The sequence below is a fragment of the Enhydra lutris genome, unplaced genomic scaffold, assembly GCF_002288905.1.
Source record: "Enhydra lutris kenyoni isolate GAN:26980312 unplaced genomic scaffold, ASM228890v2 scaffoldscaffold44, whole genome shotgun sequence".
Lineage (NCBI taxonomy): Eukaryota > Metazoa > Chordata > Mammalia > Carnivora > Mustelidae > Enhydra > Enhydra lutris.
In genome coordinates, this window is record NW_019154128.1 from 8,195,165 (window position 1) to 8,219,146 (window position 23,982).

General features: G+C 44.2%; 1 protein-coding gene across 1 annotated transcript in view; it reads right to left on the bottom strand.

Moving 5' to 3' along the window:
- LOC111155908 (neuronal PAS domain protein 2) overlaps positions 1-23,982 on the bottom strand; it is a 152,207-nt gene that overhangs the window by 60,717 nt on the left and 67,508 nt on the right. Inside the window, exon 2 of the mRNA XM_022516372.1 lies at positions 18,956-19,009. Within this exon, the coding sequence (XP_022372080.1) occupies positions 18,956-18,987 (32 nt within the window). The 5' untranslated portion in view covers positions 18,988-19,009. The remainder of the gene's footprint in view (positions 1-18,955; positions 19,010-23,982) is intronic.

Consider the following 23,982-nt stretch of genomic DNA (forward strand, 5'->3'; position numbering starts at 1 on the left):
CCCTGAGTGTCTGGCAGAGAGCTGTGCCACACAGGGCATATGTCCTGGCCTCTGCCCCAGAGCTCATCATCCTGTGGGGAGACAAGGCACATCCCACACGAAAATGACTGCAAAACCGTGCTCGACCTGGGGCCAACGTATGACAGAGAGCGCGTATGGCTGTCAAGCTGCTAAGCAGATGAACCTTTGACAAGATGACATAGAGGAGCCTTATATGCATAATACTTAAGAAGCCATTCTGAAAAGGCTACATACTGCACAGGTTCCAACTATATGACATTCTGGAAAAGGCAAAACTATGGAGACAGTGAAAAGATCAGTGGGCTGGGGATGGATAAATAGGTGGGGTACAGAGGGTTTTTAGGGCAGTGAAATGCCTTGTATGATATGATCATGGTGGACCCACATCATCTTACATTTGGCCAAACTCACACAATATCCAACACCAAGAGTGGGTGCTGATGTCAAGTGTGGACTCTGGGGGGTAGTGATGTGTCAGCGTGGGTTCATCCATTGTATCCACTGGGGGCTATTGGTAATGGGGAGGCTGTCCGTACACAGGGACAGGGGATATATGGGAACTCTCTGTACCTTCTGCTCGGTTTTTCTGTGAACTTACACCTACTCTAAAAAAAAATAAATATTTTAAAAACGACACACTACACCGCACATCTACACAGAGATCAAAGTAGAGCCACTTGGCTTGAGGGGAGGGGACCTCTGAGCAAGCCTGGAGTCCTCAGGAACTGGAACAGGAAAACACAGCTATATGGGCCGTTCTATAGATAGTCAAACAAGGAGCATGTGTTGCAGGAAGTCTGCCCTTGCCCTGGGAAGCAGCACCACTCTAGAGGTCTTGATATTTAACGACATACCACAGACCCAGGGGCTGGCTCTCCACCCCATGGGACTAGCCCCTCATCAACAGTCACTTTAACGGAAGGTGATAAAAAATGGACCCACCTTCCTCATTTCATCCAGGATGGACTTGTTCCACAGTCAGCTCACTGGGAGGACAGGGGCCTCAGCTGCGGGGCCCATCCAACTGGTCTACCCACTGCTCTCGGCACCCTGGGGCCTGGCATCAAGGGACCCAGGGCAGCTGATCACTTATTAGGAGGCTACTGGCCAACGTACAGTCAGGACAGGGTGCTGGTGGCTTGTGACAGTTCAGCAAATTCCCATCAGAGGGCTGCACCTCCCTTGGGGTCGGTATCCATACCGACAAGTATAAGTGTCAATAAAGATTCTGCTTCCCCAAGCAGCCCCTGCAAATATAGGGACACAGGGCAAATATCCTCTTCTCAGATGTCACAGGGCCATAACCACCCTGCTTGTCTCTACTAAGGACACACGACCTGCCTTTAATTCAACACACCCGTTGGCAAGTTGTCCTTTGTGATTATATCTCGGTTTGGGTTCTTTCCTGATAATACCTGAGGCAATTCTTCAAAGCTTACCTCAAGTGTGTGATCACCACCCATACATAACCATCTCCTTTTCCTGACTTTTCCCTCATTCCTAACCTTCTTGGATTTGGGGGAGGACCTGACACCCTTAAGGGGTTCCTACAAAGGCCTCATTCTTAGCCAAGTAACCACCCTCATATATGTCTTCTCAGAGTCACAGACTGAATGCAGGTGTCCAAGGAACACACTAAGGTAGCTTTTGCGAGTCTAGGGTAAAAAGCATTATGTTCAAACACATAGGAGAGAAGAAAGGAACCTTTTAACTTTCCGAGTGACTGTCTATGCATTATAAATAATTTTTTGGCCTAGATTTGAAAGAATGACATGAGCCTTCTTAGCCAAAAAAAGCTCTGCTCCTGTCCTAGTTTGCCCATTATAAATTATTTGTGAGCCGATAACACCCAGCTCATTATTACTCTGTTCTCTTCTTCAATGGGTGTAATGACAACCAACATGGCCTGGCAGAGAATACGATGAAGGCTTATATCATTAGTGATAGAAACACAAGCTTGTTTCCGTCAGCCTCCGCCTGAGACACACTATGGTGCCCACTGGAAATCGGTCACTGTCAGCTGGACCTGTGGCTCTGAGGCAAGAGAAAGAAAATGAGCCTCGAATGACCTTATTTCCGATAAGGAGGTCGTCTTGGCAGGCCCCGAGGCACCACGCAGAAAGCACTGGGACAACCAGCTGAAAGACCCTTCGTCAGCCTCTGGCTTTGACTTTTCCTTCACGTCATTATTTACATTCAGTAAATTCCAGCCATTCGAAGTGTATGGTTCAATGAATTGTGGTAATTGCGTAACCACCACCCAAACTCAGAGACCAAACCGTTCCCTCGTCCTGAAAGGTATTCTCCTGCGTCTCTATGGTTGATCTCCCCTTGATGACAGCCACAGGAAACCAGTGATCTGCTGTCACATTAGTTTTGCCATTTTTAGAATTTCATGTAAATAGAATCAGACAGCATATAGTCTTGAATGTGCAGTTAGCATTAGGTTTTTGAGATTCATCTGTGTTGTCGTACACATGAATATTCCTTTTGACGGCTGAGTAGTATTCCATGGGGTTGTTTCCAGTTCAGGGGGATGGAGAATAATGCCGATTGGAGTACTGACATCCATGTCTCTACATAGACACGGGCACACATTTCTCTTGAGTAAATACATAGGTGTGAAATTGCTGAGTCATAGTCTTAGTGTATGTTCCCTGTGATTAGATCCTGCCATGCGGTTATGCCAAGTGGCTGGACTATGTCTGCGTGTCCACCAGCAACCTAGGAGGGCTTGTGCTCCTCCAGACTTGTCAACATGTGGTATTGTCAGTCTCTTCTCACCTTGGGCATTGTGATGTTTCCTCATTGTAGTTTTAATTTGCATTTTTCTGATTTAGTTCGCATTTTCTGATGACTAATGACACTGGACACCCCTTCACATGCTTCATGTTGTTTCGTATATGTTCTTTTGTGAAATGTCTGCTCAAATCTTCAATGGGGTTGTTTGTCTTATTGAATTGAAGAGAGAGAGGATGGAGGGAGAGAAAGAAAGGAGGGTTGGAAGGGAAGAGATGTGTGTGGGTGTGTGTGTGGGTGTGCATGCACATGTGTGTGGGTGTGTTAAATACACGTCTATACAAGCCTGACCCTTTGGTTTTGAAAGCAGGGCTCAAAAAGCCCCAGGTGATCTTTTCTGGGGTCCCCAAGGGATAATGGTTCCATCGATAACATTTGTTGGGCACTTACTATGTAACGGGCACTATTTTAAATGCTTTACTTCTATTAATTACTTTCATCCTTGCAATGACCCTTGAAGATAGATACTCTAATTCCCAGTTCACAGATGAAACAGCTGAGGCACTGAGATGTTGTGTGACTCACTGAAGTCACATGACCAGGAAGTGGTGGAGCTGGCTGGCCTGTGTGCCCGCGATGTGAAGCAGTGCACTCCCCTATCTCCTCCAGCTCCCTCCAGAACCATCACGAAGCTATCTGTTATGGAGCCATGCACCAGTGCTCTGGGAGCGCAGAACTAAGAGTGACAAATTCTGGCTGCTTGAGGTTATAGCTTAAAAACTAAACATCTTCTGCAGAAAAATGGCATTGCAGGCTAATGGGATGATGGTGTTTGTGTTCAGGGAAGAATACTGCAGAAAAACACTGCAGAAAATACTAAAAACAGCCAACTGAAAGAAGCTTAGAGTCTAGAGGAAGAGAGGCAAGTCACACATCAGGGGCAACGTTTTAAGGGTTAGGTGAGAAGTTTAGACAAACTGCCAAAGGAATTCACGAGGGAAGGAGAGCAGCCATGCCAGGGGGTCAGGGAAGCATCCAGGGAAGGGGCTGACGCAAGGTGGACTGGAGGGGTGGGCAGGCAGGTGGTGGGGAGACAGCCAATGAAGAGCTGCGCTGTCAGCTTTGACAGAACAGTTGGAGATGTGGGAAAGTAAAGAGAGAGAGGGGACAAAAAGAGTGAGGCCAGCCACAGTGTCTAGAATCCAGTGTCTAGAATAGGCAATCTGGTCTCGGCTTGTGGATGAGGTCAGGACAGGGCACCGATGGGCAGTCTGGGGGAGAGAGAAAAGGTCAGGACATCAGGAGAAAGGGGAGAGGGACCCTGCTCAGGGGTAAGTGAGCAGAGACTGACAGGGAGGTGAGGGTGGCCGGGCACAGTACCACAGTGCCCTGCGTGGGTGCGGGCTGTGCTCCCTGGCTCCGTACTAACCAAACCTCCTGTGACAAGCACCAGGGAGAAAGCGGAGCTCAGAGGCAAAAAGAGCCTCACCTGAATTTCATTTATCTAAGGAAAAGTAATGCTGTTGATACATACCTTTAAAAGTCCTACTTGCAAAATGAACGTACAGTAAACTTAACCTTTTCTTTTGTGCACAGTTCTATAAATTTTCACACATGTGTAAATTCGTGTAACCAGGATCACAACCAAGAGACAGAAGAGTTCCCTCTAAAGCTCCTTCATTCTTTCCACATCTGTAACTCCAGGCAACCCCTGTCCTGTTCTCCATCACCATGCTCTCTCTTCTGGAATGTCATAGAAATACAACCATATAGCACATAATCCCTGAGCCTGGCTTCTTCTACCCACAGAAATGCCTTTGGGATTCACTCAGATTACTGTGCCTATCAGCACCTTGCCCCTTCTTAGTGCTGAGCACCAGTTTTCTATCGTATGGATGTCCCACAGCTGGTCTATTCATTCATCTGCGAAGGAAATTCAGGTTGTTTCCCATTTTTTGGGTGGTTATGACTAGAGCTGCTGTATACATTTGTGTACAGGTCTTTTTTGGGTGTGGACACAAGTTTTCTGCTCTTTGAAAGGAGTAATCTGGGTCCTATGGAAAATGTACATCTAACTTCATAAGAAACTTCCAAGTTGTTTTCCACAGTGGCTTTACTATCCTACCTCCTCACCAGCCACGTAGGAGGGATCCAAATGTTCTACGTCCTCAAGGGGAGTTAGTATTGTCAGTACTTGTAATTTAGCTAATCTAAAAGATATGCAGTATTATCTCACTGGGGCTTAAATTTGCATTTATCTAATGGCTAATGATGTTCTCTTTTTTTGGCCATCTGTATATCTTCTTTGGTGAAGCATCTGCTCATGTCTTTTGCCCATTTCTAAATTGGGCTTTTTATCTCCTTACTGTTGAGGGCTGGGTGTCCTTTACATATTCTGACACAGTCTTTTGTCCGACATACGATTTGTCACTAGTTTCTCACAGCTCGCCTTTTTATTCCCTTAATGGTGTCTTTCACAGAGTCAAAGTTTCTCATTTTGATGAAATCCAATTTCACAATTTATTTCTTTTGTGGATTGTGTTTTGGTGTCAGGTCTGGGCACCCTCTGCCCAGCCGCAGGCCATAGAGATGGTCTCCTATAGAGACCATAGAGATCTCCATAGAGATGCCCCTCCTGGAGCTCTACACAGTTCAGGTGTCATGATCCACTTGGAGCTCATTATTTTTATAATATGTAAGGTTTTGGTTGAAGTTTGTTTGTATGTCGTTGTCCAATTGTCAACTCCATGAAAGAAAAGACATTTCTACATGGGATTATCTTTGAACCTTTGCAAAAAATCAGTTTGTCATATTTCTGTGGGTCAGTTTCTGGGTTCTCGATTCTCTATTCTATCTCACTGACCTATGTTTGGATCGATTCCTCCACCAATACCATGCTGTCTCCATTATTGCAGCTTTATAGTAGGTCTTAAAATCAGATAATGTGATTCCTCTAATCAGATAAAGTTGTTCCTCTTTTTCAAAATTATTTTTCAAAACTATTTTAGTTTCTCTGTCTTTCCATTACATTTTACAATTAGTTGTGTATATCTACAAAGAGTTCTGTTGGGATTTTGAATGAAATTGCTTTTAATCTATGGACCAATTTGGGAAAATTTGGTATCTTTATTCTGTTGAGTCTTCCAGCCATAAACACAAGACATCTTTCCATTTATTCAGGTCTCACTGATTTCTACTATGAGCATTTTGAAATTTTCACGTAGGTAACTCACATATGTCTTATTCAATTCGTACCTAAGTATTTCATTCTTTTGGATTGGTTATAAGCGGCATTGTGTTCTTAATATCAGTTTCTAATAGTTCACTGTTGGCCTACAGAAAGGTGATTCATTTGTGTGTTGACCTTGTATCCTGTGATCTTGCTAAATTCACTTACTAGTTATAGGAGTTTATTTGTTTTGCTAAGTCTCTTGGGATGTTCTATATACAAGCATGTCATCTGTCAATAAGGGAAGCATTATTTCCTTTTTTCCAGTCAATGTGTCTTTGATTTCTTTTATGGTCTTATTGCTTTGGCTAAGACATGCAGTATGACATTGAACAGGAGTGATGACAGCAGACACCTTTGTCTTATTCCCCATCCTAGGAGAACACATTCATTCTTTTGCCAGTAAGTATATCAGCTGTAGGTTTTATGTAAATGTCCTTTATCAGGTTAAGGAAATTCTCTCCTATTCCTAGTTTTCTGGGAGTTTATAACAAAAATACAAGTTGAATTCTGTCAAAACCTTTTTCTACTTCATTGAATATGACCCTGTGGTTTTGGTTTTTCTTCTTTACCCTGATAACTTGATGGAAGACAATGACTGGTTTTTGAATACTGAACAGCCTGTCATTCCCTGGATAAAACTCCAATTGGTCATGTTGTATTTTACATATATGTGTATGATATATGTATATATTACACACATATATACTTGTTAATGTTTTGTTGAGGATTTTTACATTTGTGTTCATGAAGGATATTTGTCTGTAGTTTTCTTTTCTTGTACTCCACCCCCCACCCCCCACCCCACTCCAGGTAATGAGAATCTCAGAAAATAAGTTAGGAAGTATTTCCTCCTCTTAACTTACTGGAAAGGACTGTGTAGAATTGGTGATATTTTTCTTTTAATGTTTGGCAGAATTCAAACACTGATGGTTTGATGGTTCCCAGTGGAACCATCTGGGTCTGAGATTTCTTTTTCAGAAGATTTTTAACTATAAATTCAATTTCTTTATTTGGGACAGTTTAGGCTTTCCATTTCACTTTGTAGGAGTTTCACCTCTAATCTAAGTTGCCAACTTTACATGGATACAGTTGTTTATAGTATCCCCTTATGGCCCCTTTAATGTCTGAAGAGTGTGTATTAATATCTCCTTTTTTATTTCTGTTATTGATAAATTTGTGTTTTCTTTTCAGTCACTCTTGGTTTTCTTTGAAATCACCTTTTGTTTTTTCTCTATTATTTTTCTGTTTTTTTCAATCTTATTGATTTCTGCTCTTATAATTTTCATTCTTTTTGTTTTGAATTTATTTTGCTCTGCTGTTTATAGTTTCTTAAGGTAGAAGCATAGTTACTGATTTGAGACATTTACTCTTTTCCACTATAACCATTTAATGCTATAGATTTTCCTCTAAGCATTGCTTTAGCTGCAACCTACAAGTTTTAATATGTGGTATTTTAATTTTTGTTCAGTTCAAAATATTTTCTAAAATTCCTTGAGACTTCCTCTCTAACCTTTGAATTATTTAGAAGCCATACTGTTAATTTCCAAGTTTTAGAGATATTGTTCTTGCCATCTTTCTGTTTGCATTTAATTTCATTCATCTAGACTTCTTTACATTTATTTTGTGAAACAGGATTTGGTGAGTGTTCAATGTGTACTTGAAAAGAGTGTGTATTCTGCTATTGTTTGGTGGAGTGTTCTATAAATGTCAAGCAGTTCCTGTTAGTTGATGGTGTTTTTCAGTTCTTCTAAACCTTTGCTGAATTTCTATCTACTAGTTCTACTACTGATAAGCATATTAAAGACACATTTCAATTCCTTATGCTGTGCTTCATGCATTTTGGAGCTCTGTTGTTAGGTGTATACACATTCAAATTGTTATGTGTTCTTGGTAAACTATCATTATGTATGCCACTCTTTATTCCTGGTAAATTTTTGCTCTGAAATCTACTTTATTTTATATTTTATATTAATACAATCACTCTGGCTTTCTTTTCATCAATGTTTGTGTGGTACATCATTTCCCACAGTTTTACTTTGAGCCTATTAATATCATATTTTAAGCAAATACTTTGTGAACAGCATATGGTTAAGTCATTAAAGAAATTCATTCTGACACTCTTAGTTGGCATGTTTAGATCACTTAGAGTTTGTGGGATTATATGTTTGGATTTAGGTGTACCATTTTACCATTTTCTGTTTTGTTTTATTTTCATTCTTTGCTTTTTGTTGTTGTTTTCTATTTCTCTTATCTTGCCTTCTTTTGGATTGTTTATTTCATTTTTAATTTATTTAATTTAAAAAGTATTTCATTTTAGTCTATCATGTTTTTATTTACTACAGTTCCTTGTGTAGTGTCTAGTAATCACTCTATGGATTACAATATAAAAACTTATCATTTCAGGGCCAATGTAGACTATTTTACCATTTCAAGTAGAATGCAGAAACTTTATTCCATTTAGTTCCCTATATCCTCCCTCCCTTCATGTTGTAGTTATCTTATGCACGATATCTATGTATGCTGAATCATGTCAGATTATGTTACTTTTCCCAAATGTCAGACTATCTATTCTCTGTAGCCAGATATTTACCATTTCTGTTACTCTTCATCTATAACTCTTATCCCAAGCTTCCATCTGGTATCATTTCCTTTCTGTTAGAAAAACTTCCTTAGAAATTCTTTCAGAGCAGGTCTACTGACAAAAAACTTTCAGTAATTTTTTTTTTATTAAAAATTTTTCCTTTATTTATTCGACAGACATCACAGAGGCAGGCAGAGAGAAGGGGGGAAGTAGGCTTCCCGCTGTGCAGACAGCCTGATGCAGGACTCCATCCCAGCACCCCGAGACCATGACCTGAGCTGAAGGCAGAGGCTAAACCCACTGAGCCACCCAGGCACCCTGTTTTTTGTTTGTTTGTTTGTTTGTTTGTTTGTTTGTTTTCATTTGAAAATGTCTTCACTGAACTTCATTTCTCATGGATATTTTTACTGGATCTAGAAATCTGGGCTAATGTTTCTTTTCCTTCAACTTTTAAAAAATACTGTGTCACTACCAGATGGCTTCCATGGTTTCTGATAAGAAATCCATGGAGCTATTTAGATTTGTCCTATGTAGCTGGTCTTGGATCTTGGGTGGTGGTCTGTCCTGCAGTTCAGATCTGAAAGGCTATGGTACATTAAGGTCAGACTCATGCATATTCAGTTTGGTGGTGAGCTCAGATCTCATAACCCTCTTTACATGGTCACTTCCCTGAGCTACTTCTTCTCAGATCTCTGCCCAATATTTTTTTGGTTCCCATAGCTCCCTTTTTGTTCCTCTGGTCAGAAAGCTGGTTCTTAAATAATCCAATCAAGAAATGGGCAGAGGACATGAATAGACATTTCTGCAAAGAAGACATCCAGATGGCCAACAGACACATGAAAAAGTGCTCCACATCACTCAGCATCAGGGAAATACAAATCAAAATCACAATGAGATACAACCTCACACCAGTCAGAATGGCTAAAATTAACAAGTCAGGAAATGACAGATGCTGGTGAGGATGCAGAGAAAGGGGAACCCTCCTACACTATTGGTGGGAATGCAAGCTGGTGCAACTACTCTAGAAAACAACATGGAGTTTCCTCAAAAAGTTGAAAATAGAGCTACCCTATGACCCAGCAATTGCACTACTGGGTATTTACCCTAAAGATACAAATGTAGTGGTCCAAAGGGGCACATGCACCCCAATGTTTATAGCAGCAATGTCCACAATAGCCAAATTATGGAAAGAACCTAGCTGTCCGTCGACAGATGGATGCATAAAGAAGATGTGGTATATACATACTATGGAATACCATGCAGCCATCAAAAGAAATGAAATCTTGCCATTTGTGACGACGTGGATGGAACTAGAGGGTATTATGCTTAGCGAAATAAGTCAATCGGAGAAAGACAACTATCATATGATCTCCCTGATATGAGGAAGTGGAGAAGCAACTTGGGGAGTTCGGGGGGTAGGAAAAGAATAAATGAAACAAGATGGGATCGGGAGGGAGACAAACCATTAGAGACTCTTAATCTCACAAAACAAACTGAGGGTTGCTGGGGGCAGGGGGGTAGGGAGAGGGTGGTTGGGTTATGGACATTGGCATGAGTGTGTCACTTTGTTGTGATCTAACATTAAAAAAGTATCAAAAGGAAACTATACTGCATATCAACATGGAGTTTACTAAATCAATCAAACTACTCTTCCTACCCATTGAGGGTAACTTGGGCATCCACACTGGCCCGGCTAGGGCACACGGGGTGAGGAACAGAGGTGTAGGCTCCAAGAGCTCTGGAATTCCATAGGGTTATTGTACCTGCTGTTCAGGAGCTACGCGAGATTTAGCACAGCAGCCTGCATTCTTACAAGGTGACCTTGCTTATGGTATATCAAGAGGACTTAAGGAAGGAGAGGCACTGTGGAAAGGAAGGTGGGAGAGGACCATGGTTCCAAGGTCAGGTGTTGTGGAAGGGGAACACGCATATATACACACATGGACACACACAAACACACCCCTCTTTCATTTCTCCGATAGTTGGAAACTTGAAGGTCCTTCTGTTGCAGGGGATTTCATGAGGCATATTATATAAACCATGCTCAAGGTTTCTCTCCCCTCCTTGGTGAGGAGATGATCACAGATATGGATATTTAGTGTGCAAGACTGGGCTTTACACTCAACCACTCAAGAAGGTTAGCTGTAGCTGGGTGGGGAGCAGGTCCTTTTGATATGCTTATGGCACAGGCCAGGAAGGAAGATGCTCATGTCCTATCCTCCTAGGAGAGGCCCCATGGCAGGGATAGGGAGTTTGGGCAGGCAGCTGAATGTAAACATGCTCTTATAGGTTTGTGTCCTCAGCCCTATCTAAATTCACAAAGGCACACGACAGTGGCGCAGTTACATTTTATATGTGACCCAAAATCCTGAGTTTCCCTAAAGGGAAGAAATGAAAAATCATTGTATCAGAACTTCTGATCTGTGAACTAGATCAAGAATAAAGATAAAGTCGGTGAAAAGAGGAAAAAATTACTATCATCACGAGGGGACTCTTCCTTTTAAGCTACTTCATGTGCAGATAGGTTGGGCTGGTGGGCATCTTCTGCTTAAGCCTCTCCAGCATCTAGAGAGACAGTATCTGTTAACACCAGACACACTTCCATACTAGGATCCCTTCCTGATGTTTAATCCCAAGGATGCCATCTTTTAAACTGGCCCCCACAAGTCTAGTTCTGTTAACTGAGTAGATAGAACATGACGATGAGGGAAAAACAAGATGCTTCTCTGAATCACACGTGGTTGGCCAAATGGCGTAAAAGCTGAAAAAATCAAATGCTACCCAATAAAGTTGGAAGGCAGTGGCCAGAACTGGTAACAGAAGCACTGGTGGGTTGCCTTTGCTGCCAAGAGCGGCTGGGTTTTTGAGTAAAAGGTATAACAGTAGGTCTATAAGTATGCAGTTCTATGTAGAGTGACTTTTTCCTACAGAGAGTCTCCATGGGGACAATGCGAAAGGCAATTTATGAGGTATATTAGTTTCATACTTACAGGTACCACTGGAAGTTAAAGAGTGGTTGGGGTAGCAGAGAATCAGGATGGTACAGCTTAGCTATATTAGAGAGCATTAGACAAATTTCCAGAAAATGTGAGTTCTCATCCTGGTTCTGCCACTTAAGCCTAGAGAGAGTGGGCAACACATTCCCACCTCCACAGGCCTTAGGTTCCTTTTATAAAATAGTGAGGACAGTGATATGGTGATTTTAAACCAGAGAATTATAAAAAATTTTCTGAAATTCCTTCTCCATCAGAAGATGAGTTCTAAACCCCCCTTCCTTGAGTTGGGCTGGCTGACTTCGGTGACTTGCGTCTAGAGAACAGAACACAGCACAAGGGAAATGCTTGACTTCCAAGGCCAGGCAGTAAGAGGACACACAGCTCCCTTGTGGCTTTCTCGCCCATGCATGATGCCCTGGAACCCAGTTACCTGTTGTGAGGAAGCCACTTCCACGTGGAAAGCCACAGTCCCAGCTAACAGCCTACATCAACCACTAGCTATGGAAGAAAGCATGTCTTCGGGTGGTTGCAGCTTACCATCTTTTTTTTTTTTTAAAGATTTATTTATTTATCTTAGAGAGAAAGAGAGATGTGTGCATGTGTGCATGCGTGGGTGAGGGGAGAAGAGGAAGAGAATCTTAAGCAGACTCCCCTCTGAGCACACAGGGTGAGGCAGGCTCTATCCCATGACCCACGCCATCACAACCCCAACAGAAACCAAGAGTGAATGCTCAACCGACCAAGCCCCCCGGGTGCCCCTCCAGCCCAGCATCTTTGAGCTGCTTTAGCCGAGACCACAGGGAAGAGCATTCCCTGCCAGGCCCCACCCCAGCTGAAGGTCCATGGGCAACTGAATGCTGTCACTCTCATCTTTCCATTCTGGAGAGGTTTGTTACACAACAACAGATATGCAGGAAGAATTAATGCCTAAGGCAACGGCTGGGTGATGCCCAAGAATCCTTCTAGACCAGGAATTCTGGAGTATCGAAACTGGGCCAACTAATTTCACATTATAGGATGAGACAGAAACCGATCAGCATGAAGACTTAGTCTTTCAAACCCGAGAATTATAAACGAGCAAAATGAACTTGTCTGCAAAGGCTTATCAGGATTGGGTCTTACACTTCTTTTTTCGAAGTCTCCACAAAAGGTTTTGGGGAACTTGAAACACAGGGAGTGGTTGAGGAAGGATCCAATATCCTCCACAGTAAGACAGTTGTATCCACGAAAGGTTAACTTCCATGAAGAATCAGTTAGGGGCTGATCAGCCGCATGAACAAAGACCTTAGAAGAGGATTCCTCTTAAAATTTGAAGGGCACTGTAGATAAACTAGATGGGAAATATGTCAGAATATTAACAATGGCTCTAAGTAGCAATGGTTATGAATGAACTTTGTTGACTTTTTTAAAACATTACGCTGTTTTTCAAATGTTGTTTTGGTGTTTTTTCATATATAAGAAAACGTGCAACAATGATGGGAATAAAGTTGATAAAAGACAGTATTGGGCAAAGGGTATTCCATGGAAAATCATGAAGAATTATTTAGAGAAAAAAGAAGGACTATGGCCAGAGAAGTTTATTTTGTTGTTACTAATCTGGGTTTTTTTTTTTTCTAGATAATTTTTTTAAAATTCACAGTTACCTAAAATAGAACAGACTTTGGGTTATTTGCTAATTGCCATCTTAGTATTTTGAATGGGCTAAGGAGCCCTGACACTCTCCAAAAGGAAGGAAAAAGTAGACAGTATGGCCCAAACTTATATTGGGGGGCATTTCTTCAGATTAGTGTTTACCATTCTTGGAAACTCTGTCATAGAGCAAGGTCCATTTAAGGTCAATGCAGACCTCTCCTGGGCCCAGGCCTGGGTCCTTGGGACAGGTACACACCTGCTCATGTCCATGAGCCGGGCAGCCTCCTCCACCCCCAAACCGTGGGGGCTGGGGACACCACTGAGCTCAGGAGCTCGGTTCAAGGAGCGAATGTCACCTGGATGTGTGGAGATAGAAGTCACCCCACATGGTGCTAGATGGGTTAGGCTGGTGTTGCCCTCATTTCCTGGAGAATTCTGGAGTCTATTTTGATTGGTGAAGAGTTTATGGGGCTCAGCTGGTGCTATTCTTTTCTCCTGAGATGTAACAGGGACATCTTTACTCTTAACCAGAGTTATCGGAAAATGCCGAGGCCCAAATGGGAAACTGGCCTAATTTTCTGGTGATTCTTACTTAACGGTCACACAGGGAGAATTTCACGGGAGCAAGCCTTAGGAACTTGTCACTGAAATTCTCAAAGGAATATTTAGCTTTTCCTGCAGAAAAGGAGCATGTTCAAAATGGCGGACTTCAGACCATTCTTTTTCAACTTAAAATTTATTGAAATGATCGAAAGGGCTTTTAGTGAATTCCTCTTTGCCTCAGATGCTCCCAGAGGGGTTCTGGGTGTCCCTAGGCTAGGGCTTTCCCGAGTTTCTAAGCCTACCAGGCACACAATTCTCCTTCTGACAATTCTTCTTAGCCAACCAAAGTACCCCACCAGGGTCGAAGCCAAGAGCCCCAAACAGAGGGAGGCCCCTTTTCCATTCTGCTGTTTACTGGGCCACAGTCAGAATTAGCATTCTGCCTGCGAGTATGGTTCTACTTTTCCCCTTTGTTTGGAATACAGAATCACTCATCTGGAAATTACAGGGTAATATGAATGAATCGTGTGTCCTGATATATCTACGTTCTTGCAAGGCCTGCTACTGCCTTAATCACCAAACAAAACAAACAGAAAGGAAGTCTCAAACATTCCTTCCTGCCATTTTTTCCTCCCTGTGTTGGGGCTTACGATGATGTGCATAACTCCCCAGTCAAGAGCCTATGAAGGAAAATCCCAGCAAAATTAGCATGATTGGCTCCAGCTGGAAACATCAAGCCATCATGAAGAGGGCCAGGCTTTTCATTCTGCACCAAGCCTGCACCCAGAGGCATCAGGAGAACTCCCACTTGGAGTTCTCCAAGTGGGCTACAACTTTCATGGATCAGACCAGCTTTTCCTTTCAGACCTACAGAATTTACATCCAGAGCAATGAAACAATAAAATGAGGCCAGTCTCCTCCTCTTAACCATATTCCTCTCCATGCAAGAGCACTTGGCTGAGAAACAGAGCTTATGAATTCCGATCATCACCTCAGCTCCGCTCAACACAGACCCTGCAGGATACATCTCTTCCTTTATGCTTGTTTTCCAGAATGCCTCTCCGGCTTACCCGAAGCCCTCTGAGGGCAGGGTAATGTTGCATAGCCTCCTCATTTTCTTCCACTTGTTTAGTGTATTACTTAGGTAACAAATACGGACCGGAGAGTGACTGAATGGTCTCAGTCATTGGTCCACATCGATAAATTACCCCTGGGGAAACCAGGAGATGAGCAGCCTCCCAGCAACTGAGGCTTTTCCTTCTGCAACGCTGGCTTCTGCGAACGTGCATGTATGGGCTTCTCGGTTGCCGTCCTGGATCTCCCTCTTGCCTGACTTCAGCTTGTGTGTGCAAACCAGCATTCGCTGTAATGAGAACGCCAAGAATTGGCTCCTTCTGCCTGACACTCTTCATTCTTATTAATAAAAGGCAGCAACGGCTCTAATCTCACTACACGTCTTCCCTCCTGCGACAAAAACATACGCAGTAATGGAAACAGAACTTTGCAGCTGGTAGGAGATGAATGTCACTTTAATGAATGCTGATGAACTAATCACTTAATACGGGCCAGAAGGAAGAGTCCATCATGAACGAGTTTCTTCTCAGCGTTCCATTCTCTCAAGAAATGAGGGAAGCCGTACCTTACAATACTGCCAAGTTACAGACACTGGCTTTCTTTGGAAAGCCAGGATTCCCGTGGGACTCTCTGCCCCCTACCCCTTGGGCACGTGGTCACCCAAAAGGCTCCCATTTACTCACTGTCATGGGAAGTTGTTAGGAGCCAGACTCGGAATAAGGCCTGAATTTGAATCCTCGCCTGCCACTGACTGGCTGTGTGATCCCACGCCTCGGCTTTCTCAGCTGTAAAATGGGGCCAATAATAACCGAGGTCGTGGGGTTGCTGTGAGGATCACAGAGGTCATGCCTGCAAAATGCTGTAGGCACACAGTGAGGGCTCTGGACACCTTAGTGTTCCCTATTAGCCCCGTGTCTTCTCCAGTGTTCCTTTAATTCCTGCCAGAACCCTACCAAGAGGCTGCTCCTATCATCAGCCCCATTTCACAAAGGAAGAAACTGCAGTGAAGAGAAGTGTAGTAGCTCTTCTAAGGACAGAAAGTAAAAGTGTCAGGAGTCAAAGGCAGGCCTGTCTCATTTTAAGCTGTGCACTTCCTGCCCACTGCTTCCTGGATGACCACACTCACACACACAGACACACACCACAAAACTACGTCACACCAGAATTAGAAAAGCAGGTGTATGACTGGACCATAAAATGGTCCACTGGGAACCTCGTTATCTGGGGGTTCCAAATGTCTCTCCATCAAACTGTTCCCTTTTTTAAGTTCAAGGCCTGTGTTTCTGCATTTTTCCTCTCAAAAAAAAAAACCCAGCAATCAGTTCTGACATACAACGGGCACTCAAAACTCCCCGGATTTGCGTGGGAATTCACAGAACTCGCGGAACTGTGTCCTGGTTTATAATACTTGATCAAACAATCCAAACAAACCAGGAATCCCCTAAAGCTTTGGAAAACTTGCCCAATGGAGCGCGTGTTTTCTGGAGACAATGAGGGTTTTGAGCTGAAGCTGAGCATTTCTAATCTCACACACACACACACAAAAAATCATGTGAGTGCAAACTGTTCCTATCAGACCTCCAGGTGGGGTTAGGGGAAGGGCCTCTCATGCTGCTACAGAGCCTGCTAGAAGTAGAGGTTTTGAAATGCAGATAATCTTAGGATTGTGGTCCTTTTGTCCCGGTTTTTTCCAAGTGTTATGAGGGATATTATTTCTGGTGTTATTTCTGGTGTTCTGGCAAATGGATCTGAGTATTACCAAACATTCTAGACCTGTTCCCCCTCTGAGGTCAAGAGGGGGTGAAGGCTGGCCAGCGGCCTCACTGTCCTGGATGTGTGCAGGTACTGAGCCTTAGTTCCCTCATCCATAGAATGGGCGTAACAGGGAAACACGCCTCAAAGGAATGTTGAGATGCTGTGAGAGAATGCACAGGAAAGGACTTAACATCAAAGGGTTAGGGCATCCAGGAAGCAGTCTGTGACCACTGGCCATCGCTGCTGAGCTTTTCGTGATGCTAACAAGAATACCCTGTCAATGTATGAAATTGTCCTGCATTTTCACATACATGTGATGATTAACATACGTGCACATGTGCGTGCATACACACACGAGAGCTTCTCTGTGTATTTTGTGGCTGATTCCCAAAATCAGCCTGGAGGAGGGCAGGGCAGAAATGACTGCCTGATGTTGTGGGTGAGAAGACGGTAGCTGAGAGAGGGGAGGGTGTGCTGGAATTCACGAGCTGGGACAGGGCTGGTGTCCACCTCTGAGCCTACTCCATGGCTACCTGCGAGGGGACCGAGAGGCCAAACACTGGAGGAAAGAACTGGAAGCTAGCCTGCCCATGACGGAGGGCAGGGGGATTCCATGCTCATCTGCTCTGGGCTGGTCTGTTCATCCACTTGTTGGTTGGGACCTCACGGATTCTGTGACCTTCGGAGGTTGTGGCTTAAGGTCTGAGAAGCACCGCTGTGGGGAGCCCTGTTCCTCATGCCAAGAGAGGGCGTGTTACTTCAGAATAAACTGGGGTGTTGCTTGAATTGTTGTCTATGTAGATTTTTGTTAGAGAACATTTTCTTTTCCTTTTTTTAAAAAAAAGATTTTATTTATTTTAGAGAGAAAGAGCATGAGCAGGAGGGGCAGAGGGAGAGGGAGACAGACTCTCAAGCAGACTCCACCCTAAGAACAGAGTCCAACATGGGGTCCAACTCAGGACCCTGAGGTCATGACCTGAGCCGAAACTGAGAGTCAGACACTCTACCAAGTGCACCAGCCGGGCGCCCTGAGAAAAGTTTTGAACATGGACCGGCAGAGATAAGTGTATGGTGAACAGCCAGTCCTGACCTTCCAGTTCCAACCATCTCGGCTCTGGGCCCACCCCGTTTCACCTATACCTCTAGCCATTTCTGCGGCTCCGATTGTTCTGTAAGGAAATACTTGGGGAATTGACAAGCAATGCAGATTCCCCCTGTGCCCTGCGATTCACGGTGGGCAGGTCTGGAGTGGCCAGGGATTTGCTGTTCCCATGCCTGCCACCCTTTCCCCCCAACAGGTGCCATGGAAGGTGGATGCCAAACTAGGGGACCTCTGAGGGCCCACCACTGCAGCTGGAGGATTCAAGTGACAATGAGGCCGTCGGTCCTGTGAAGGGAAGCAGGCAAAGCTTTCAGCTCTGCAGCTGTCTGAGAGCCTGCCACAGAGGACTGGGGACCCACCACACACACACACACACACACACACAATGGCGGGAGCAGAAAGATGAGACCGGAGGAAGAAGGCTTGTCCTCAGGCCTGAGTGAAGGCTTTCCCTGGAGAGTACACTCTACTGCCAGGTCTGTCACCTGCAGCCTGATGGTCTGTCGTCACCTACCGACCACCTCCATTCACCTGTGTCCTCCTCATGTCATCTTTATTGCCCTGAAGCCTAGTATAGTAACTGCCCCTGGGGGCGAACTGTGTGATATTGAGAACATTCGAGGGCTCTTTACCTTCTAACTATCAACTCCATGACTCCACACACAGTAGGAGTTCAATAAATACCCAGTGTAGGAATAAGCAAGGATAGGGTTATAACAGCTCTGACACACCAGCTACCAAGCTAGGATTTCTGGCCAACCCCATAAGTGCATAAGATATGGGATCTCCAAGTGCCGATGAAGAAACTGGGACCGGGTATATGGAAAACTTAGTGCGCGAGGATGATTACTACGTGCTCAGTGTGTGGGAAGGATGATCTCTGTTATTGTCCAAAGCCGGGCAACTCCCACAGTGGGGTCAGGATTTGAACCCAGACATGCCTGGCCAGGCTGCCTTACCAAGCAGTGTCTGTGCTGGGAAAGCGGTAACCAGTGGCTTCTGAAAGGCTTCATACACAAACGTGTAAAAAATATAAACCACTTGGCAAGTCCCAGACAATGAGGAATTTCAGGATAAGGAACAAAATCGAGGGAGCTGGTCTACATGTCTTATTTTTTTACGTAGAGCACTGCAGTATTTCAAGGACAGTGGATACCAAGAGCCTGTCCCCCAGCGGCCTGTCTTGCCGGTGTTCTCATCCATACGGAGTGAGGACAAACACTCTGAAGCCTGGCAGACCACAAGGAACAGGCCGAGGCATGAAACCCACTTCTTCTTACCTCTTTGCCCTGTCTTTCTCATCTTCATCCATTAGATTTTCTATGCAGTTTTTCCTGCAAAAAAAGAACAGATGATTATTGTTCTGCTTCTAGACCTTTCTTACAGGTCTGTCTGGGTATCATCACTTTGTTCTCATCTAACCTACAAGCCTGAGCCCAGAGCTTCTCAAACTTGGGTTCCAGCAAAACCCTCTACACTCTCAACAATGACTGAGGACACCGCAGAGCTCTTGTGTATGCAGGTTCAAACTGAGAAATTTTAAATATGCAAGCACTCATTCCGTTAGATGTCAGAGCCATGCAGTTATCAGAAGTCAAAGGGCTTCTAGAAATGTTCACTGTATATACACGAGAGTAAAAAAGGCAAATAATGTGTTACTGTTAGGAAAGTTGTTTTGACCTCTCCAGGGGTCCCCAGATCACACTTTGACAGCCGTTGTCTAGACCCAGCTCAAGAAAGTATCTGTTTATCCCAGATCTTAAACCTGCAAGGTGCCCATGATAGTGGAAAGCACAGACATCATTTATATATCTGTTCATTCAAATACACAAACCCCTCTTACATGCAGCCAGGAAAAAACAGCGCCCTAATCCTCCCTTTAAGGCATTTATACTTCCCTAGACAGTTGAGGCGTACAGATGCAAAAAATTAAGTAACAATCCAGGAATGTTCTTGTAGCCCGAAGTCATCAGAGACTACCTCACCGCCCAGAGCCTGCAGTCTCCCAGACAGCTGGCTGGATGTCTTAAGCCCTATAGATCCAGGTTCCTCTGCCACACGCAGGCCTGCGAGTCTTTACGCCTCAGAGCCATGGCTCGGACTCCTTATTTTATTCACACTCTTCCCAGGGTCCCGTCTGGGGTGGGCCTCCTCCAGCCAGCTCTCCGAGCAGAAACAATCTCCAGGTGTCCATGAGGCCAGAGCCTGCAGGGGAATGGAGGTGAAGCCTATGGTGGCCGAGCAGGCAGAGTGACTGGGATAAGGGTGGGGACCCTGGAAGAGCTGAGTCACCATTGCCCACACGCCTCTGTTCTCAGAGGGTCTGAACTCAGAACTCAAAACCCGACACTTTGCAAATACATTAACACTCTCGAAACTTCAAGGGGTAGATACGTTTTAATGGGGCAAATGAATCTTTGTCTAAGATAATCTGGTTTTGTGATTTTGGTTTGGTACGTGCATTGGCTGCACTGGGACAGGTGGGAACTGAAGGAGGAGGGAGAATTCTGCAGTTCCAAAGCTTACGCTCTGTTTACACACACACTCCATTCAGTCAACAGCCACCATGTTTTAAGGATAGCTTTGTGAGACATACCGTTCAACAGTGGAGGCTTGTGTCATATTTAAGATGGGTTACCACATCTGCAAATGGGCATGTGCTTAATGTTTTCCAGATGGAATCTGGTCAAAGTTTTAAGACACGAAAAACATGGTGCTAGGTCTGTGCTCCCAGGAAAGCGTCCGCTACGCATGTGTCCAGGGTGTGAGTGAGGACCCAGCCAAGCCAAGCCCTTCACCAGGGTCCCCCCAAGACAGAGCATGTTCATGGGAGGGATGTGGGCTTCCTGTTGATTTCCTGAGGTTCCGGAGTCCTGGGGTTACCTTGATTACTGGGATTGCTTAGTCATTAGTGAAAATTTACAAGTGACTAATAGCTGTTCTTTATCAACCCCATTTTCTCTGTTTTTTTTTTTTTTTTAAGATTTTATTTATTTATTTGACAGACAGAGATCACAAGTGGACAGAGAGGCAGGCAGAGAGAGAGAGAGGGAAGCAGGCTCCCTGCTGAGCAGAGAGCCCGATGCGGAACTCGATCCCAGGACCCTGAGATCATGACCTGAGCCGAAGGCAGCGGCTTAACCCACTGAGCCACCCAGGCACCCCATTTTCTCTGTTTTATATTTGTTGGTCCTTAAACATTTCCTGAATCCATGAAGCCTTGATGACCTATACCTACTTCACTTCTTCCTTGTCCCTCCCATTTCCTTGCCTGATTCTTCTCATGTGATCCCTGTCTACACTATTCTGCTCAACTGCACCTGTATGAAGAGAAGTCACCTAAGCCAAGTTCCCCGGGGGAATGGGAGCTCCACGCCTACTGAGCCTATTGTCTCCCATAACCTCCCTTTATTAGAGAGAGAGAGAGAGAGAGAGGGAAAGCATGAGTGGTGGGGGAGGGGCAGAGGGAGAGAGAGAGGCAGACACTCTGCTGACCAGGGAGCCTCATTCCAAGACTCTGAGATCATGACCTGAGCTGAAGGCAAAGCTGACGTTTAACCTATTGAGCCACCCAGGGGCCCCTCCATGGTTGTTTTCTGTTGTTATTTTTTTGTACTAAAGAAACTGCAGTGAAATACACATTACATAAAATGTGTCACTTTTAAGTGGACAGTTCAGGGGTTAAGTGCATTCACACTGTTGTGAAACCATCACCACCAGCTCCAGAAACCCTTTCATCTTGCAAAACTGCAACTCCGTGTCCTTCAATCACTAACTCCCCATTCCCTCTCCCCGAGGCCGGGCAGCCACCACTCTACTTTCTGCATCTGACCACTCCACACCCCTCCTATAACTGGAGTCATCAGGTATTTTTCCTTCTGTGGCAAGCTTATTTCAATGTTAGCATAATGTCCTTGAGGTTTATCATGTCATAACGTCTATGGGGATTTTCTTCCTTTTTAAGGCTGAATAACAGTCCACTGTGTTTCTATCACATTTATTTACCCAGTCATCCATCCACGCACACTGAGAGGCCTCCACCTTCTGATTATCACAAGTGATGCCTCTATGAACACGGCTGTACCCCCCACCCCTGTATTTTTGAGCCATCCTCTTATTTCAGGATGTGGAGGAGCTAGACAGGGCCCAAAGGTACACAGGATCGGCAGGGGGGGGGGGAGGCGGGGGCGGTAGGCGGGGGGGGGGGGCAAAAGACAGAAATTCTTTTTCTGTGAACTCTGGTTAAAAGAACAGCTGAGAAGTTTAAGAGGCGGCAACCACTCTTCTCAATTGCACAGTTTGCAATGAGGATTTTGAGCAGTGATTTTTTTTACAACCACACAGCCAAGGAAGAGAAAAAGGAGCTTAAATGAAGGCAGAGAAGATTCTGTCTGGGGCTGGGAAAATAACTGTTGATGTGATCAACCCCCAGAGTGGACAATGGAGGGAAGCTACAGAATCTTTACTCAGGACAACCACATGTTCTAAGTGCCTTACACATTTACGGTATCTACTGGTCAAAATCCCAACAGGAAATGAGACTTTGTTACAAAGGTGTGGGTGGGGTCTAGGGGAACCGAGAGAGACGGCATGGTTACCTAGGATTGGTATCAGACAAGCTGTTAACACCTCCCAGGGTGAAGGGACCAGAGGGAAATAGGTTCCCAGACCTGGAAGGAGTGTATCATAGAGGGGAGGGGGCATTTGGTGGAAGGATGCAGCCAGCCTGAAGAAAACTTTTCATTAAGAGAGAAGTCAAGGGAATGAATACCTCACCTCCCTCTCCACCTGTCCCATCTCCCGCTGGTGTCTCCTATTGGCTACACCACCCAGAAGGCTGAGGCGAGGGGCCCATGACATCGTCAGTGTGGGGGAACTCTGGGTGCAGAGAGAAGGGTGGAGAGGCTTGGAGGGGGACAGGAAGGATACCCAGCATGCCAGTAATGTTCGTTCCTGAGAGGCTCTTTCAGTTCTGGGTTTCTTGGATTTTCTGGAACACAAACTATTTGGAGTCTTTCAAAACATTTACATTTCCCCACATTTGAAGGATAGGCACATGCCTCTAGGAACTAAACACTCAAGAAATAATAACATGATAATGATGAGAGGCTGAGGAAAGAGAGCCTAGCAGAGAAGATCCTTGGAACTATTTAAGCCACAAAATCAGTAATGATAGATTATAACCCAAAGAAGAAACTATTCATGAGTCCATACGGATACAAATAATTAAACAAATAAATAAAGGGGCACTTGGTGGTGGGGGGCAGATCTCCTTTACAGAACAACTCCAACTCATAAATGTTGAAGGAATATAGGAAACAGAAAATCACCACAAGTACCTCGTAGTAATAACTGTTGCAGGCAAGCTCCATTGATGGGTGCTGAAATTAATACGCAACAGTTTGTGAAAACACGATATCTGCATAGTTTAAAGTATCTCCCTCAATATATTTATTAATTACAAAGGAGAAGGGCAACTTTATAAGTGAAGAATGTTGGCAGACACCACCTGCCCTAGGGGTCAAAATTAACATCACCAGTATAAGTTACACTCAAGTCTCAAGTGCTAGTTCTCTTGGGTGTTTATATCTCAGAGTGCAACTATTGTATCATAGCGTAGCGGCATGCTTAGTTTATTAAAAAGTACCAACTGTTTTCCAAAATGAACGTACAATTTATTTTTGCACCAGGAGCATGTGAGAGTTCCAGTGGCTCATTCTTGCCAACACTTGGTAATGGTTTCTTGCATCTGGTCATTCTAGGGGGTGTGTTGTGGGAGCTCACTGGGATTTGAATTTGCATTTCCCTTAAGATTGATGGTGCTGAGTATCTTTTCATGTGCTTATTGACCACTGAGATAGCTTCTTTTGCGAGGTGTCTGTTCAAGTTTTCTTGCCTCCTTCTTTCTTCTTAAAAATTGGGCTGTTTGTCTTCCTTGTACCGATCTGTAGAAGTTTCTCTATTCCACATACAGGACTCTACTAGATCTAGATATCAATTTGTGAACATTTTCTCCCAGTCTGTGGCTGGCCTCTTCACATTCTTGATGGTGACTTTTAAATTTGATAAAGTCCAGTTCATAAATTTTTATTTTCATGGTCAGTGATTTGTGTGTCCTCAGAAATCTTTGCCACTTCAGTGTCATGAAGAATTATCCTGTTTTCTTCTAGAAGCTTTATCATTTTAGCTTTTACATTAAGATCTATAATCCATTACAAATTAAAATTTTTTCCCCTCCAATCTGGACATTCAGGTACTCTAGGATCATTTACTGAAAAGACATTTCTTTCCCTATTGAATTGCAGTG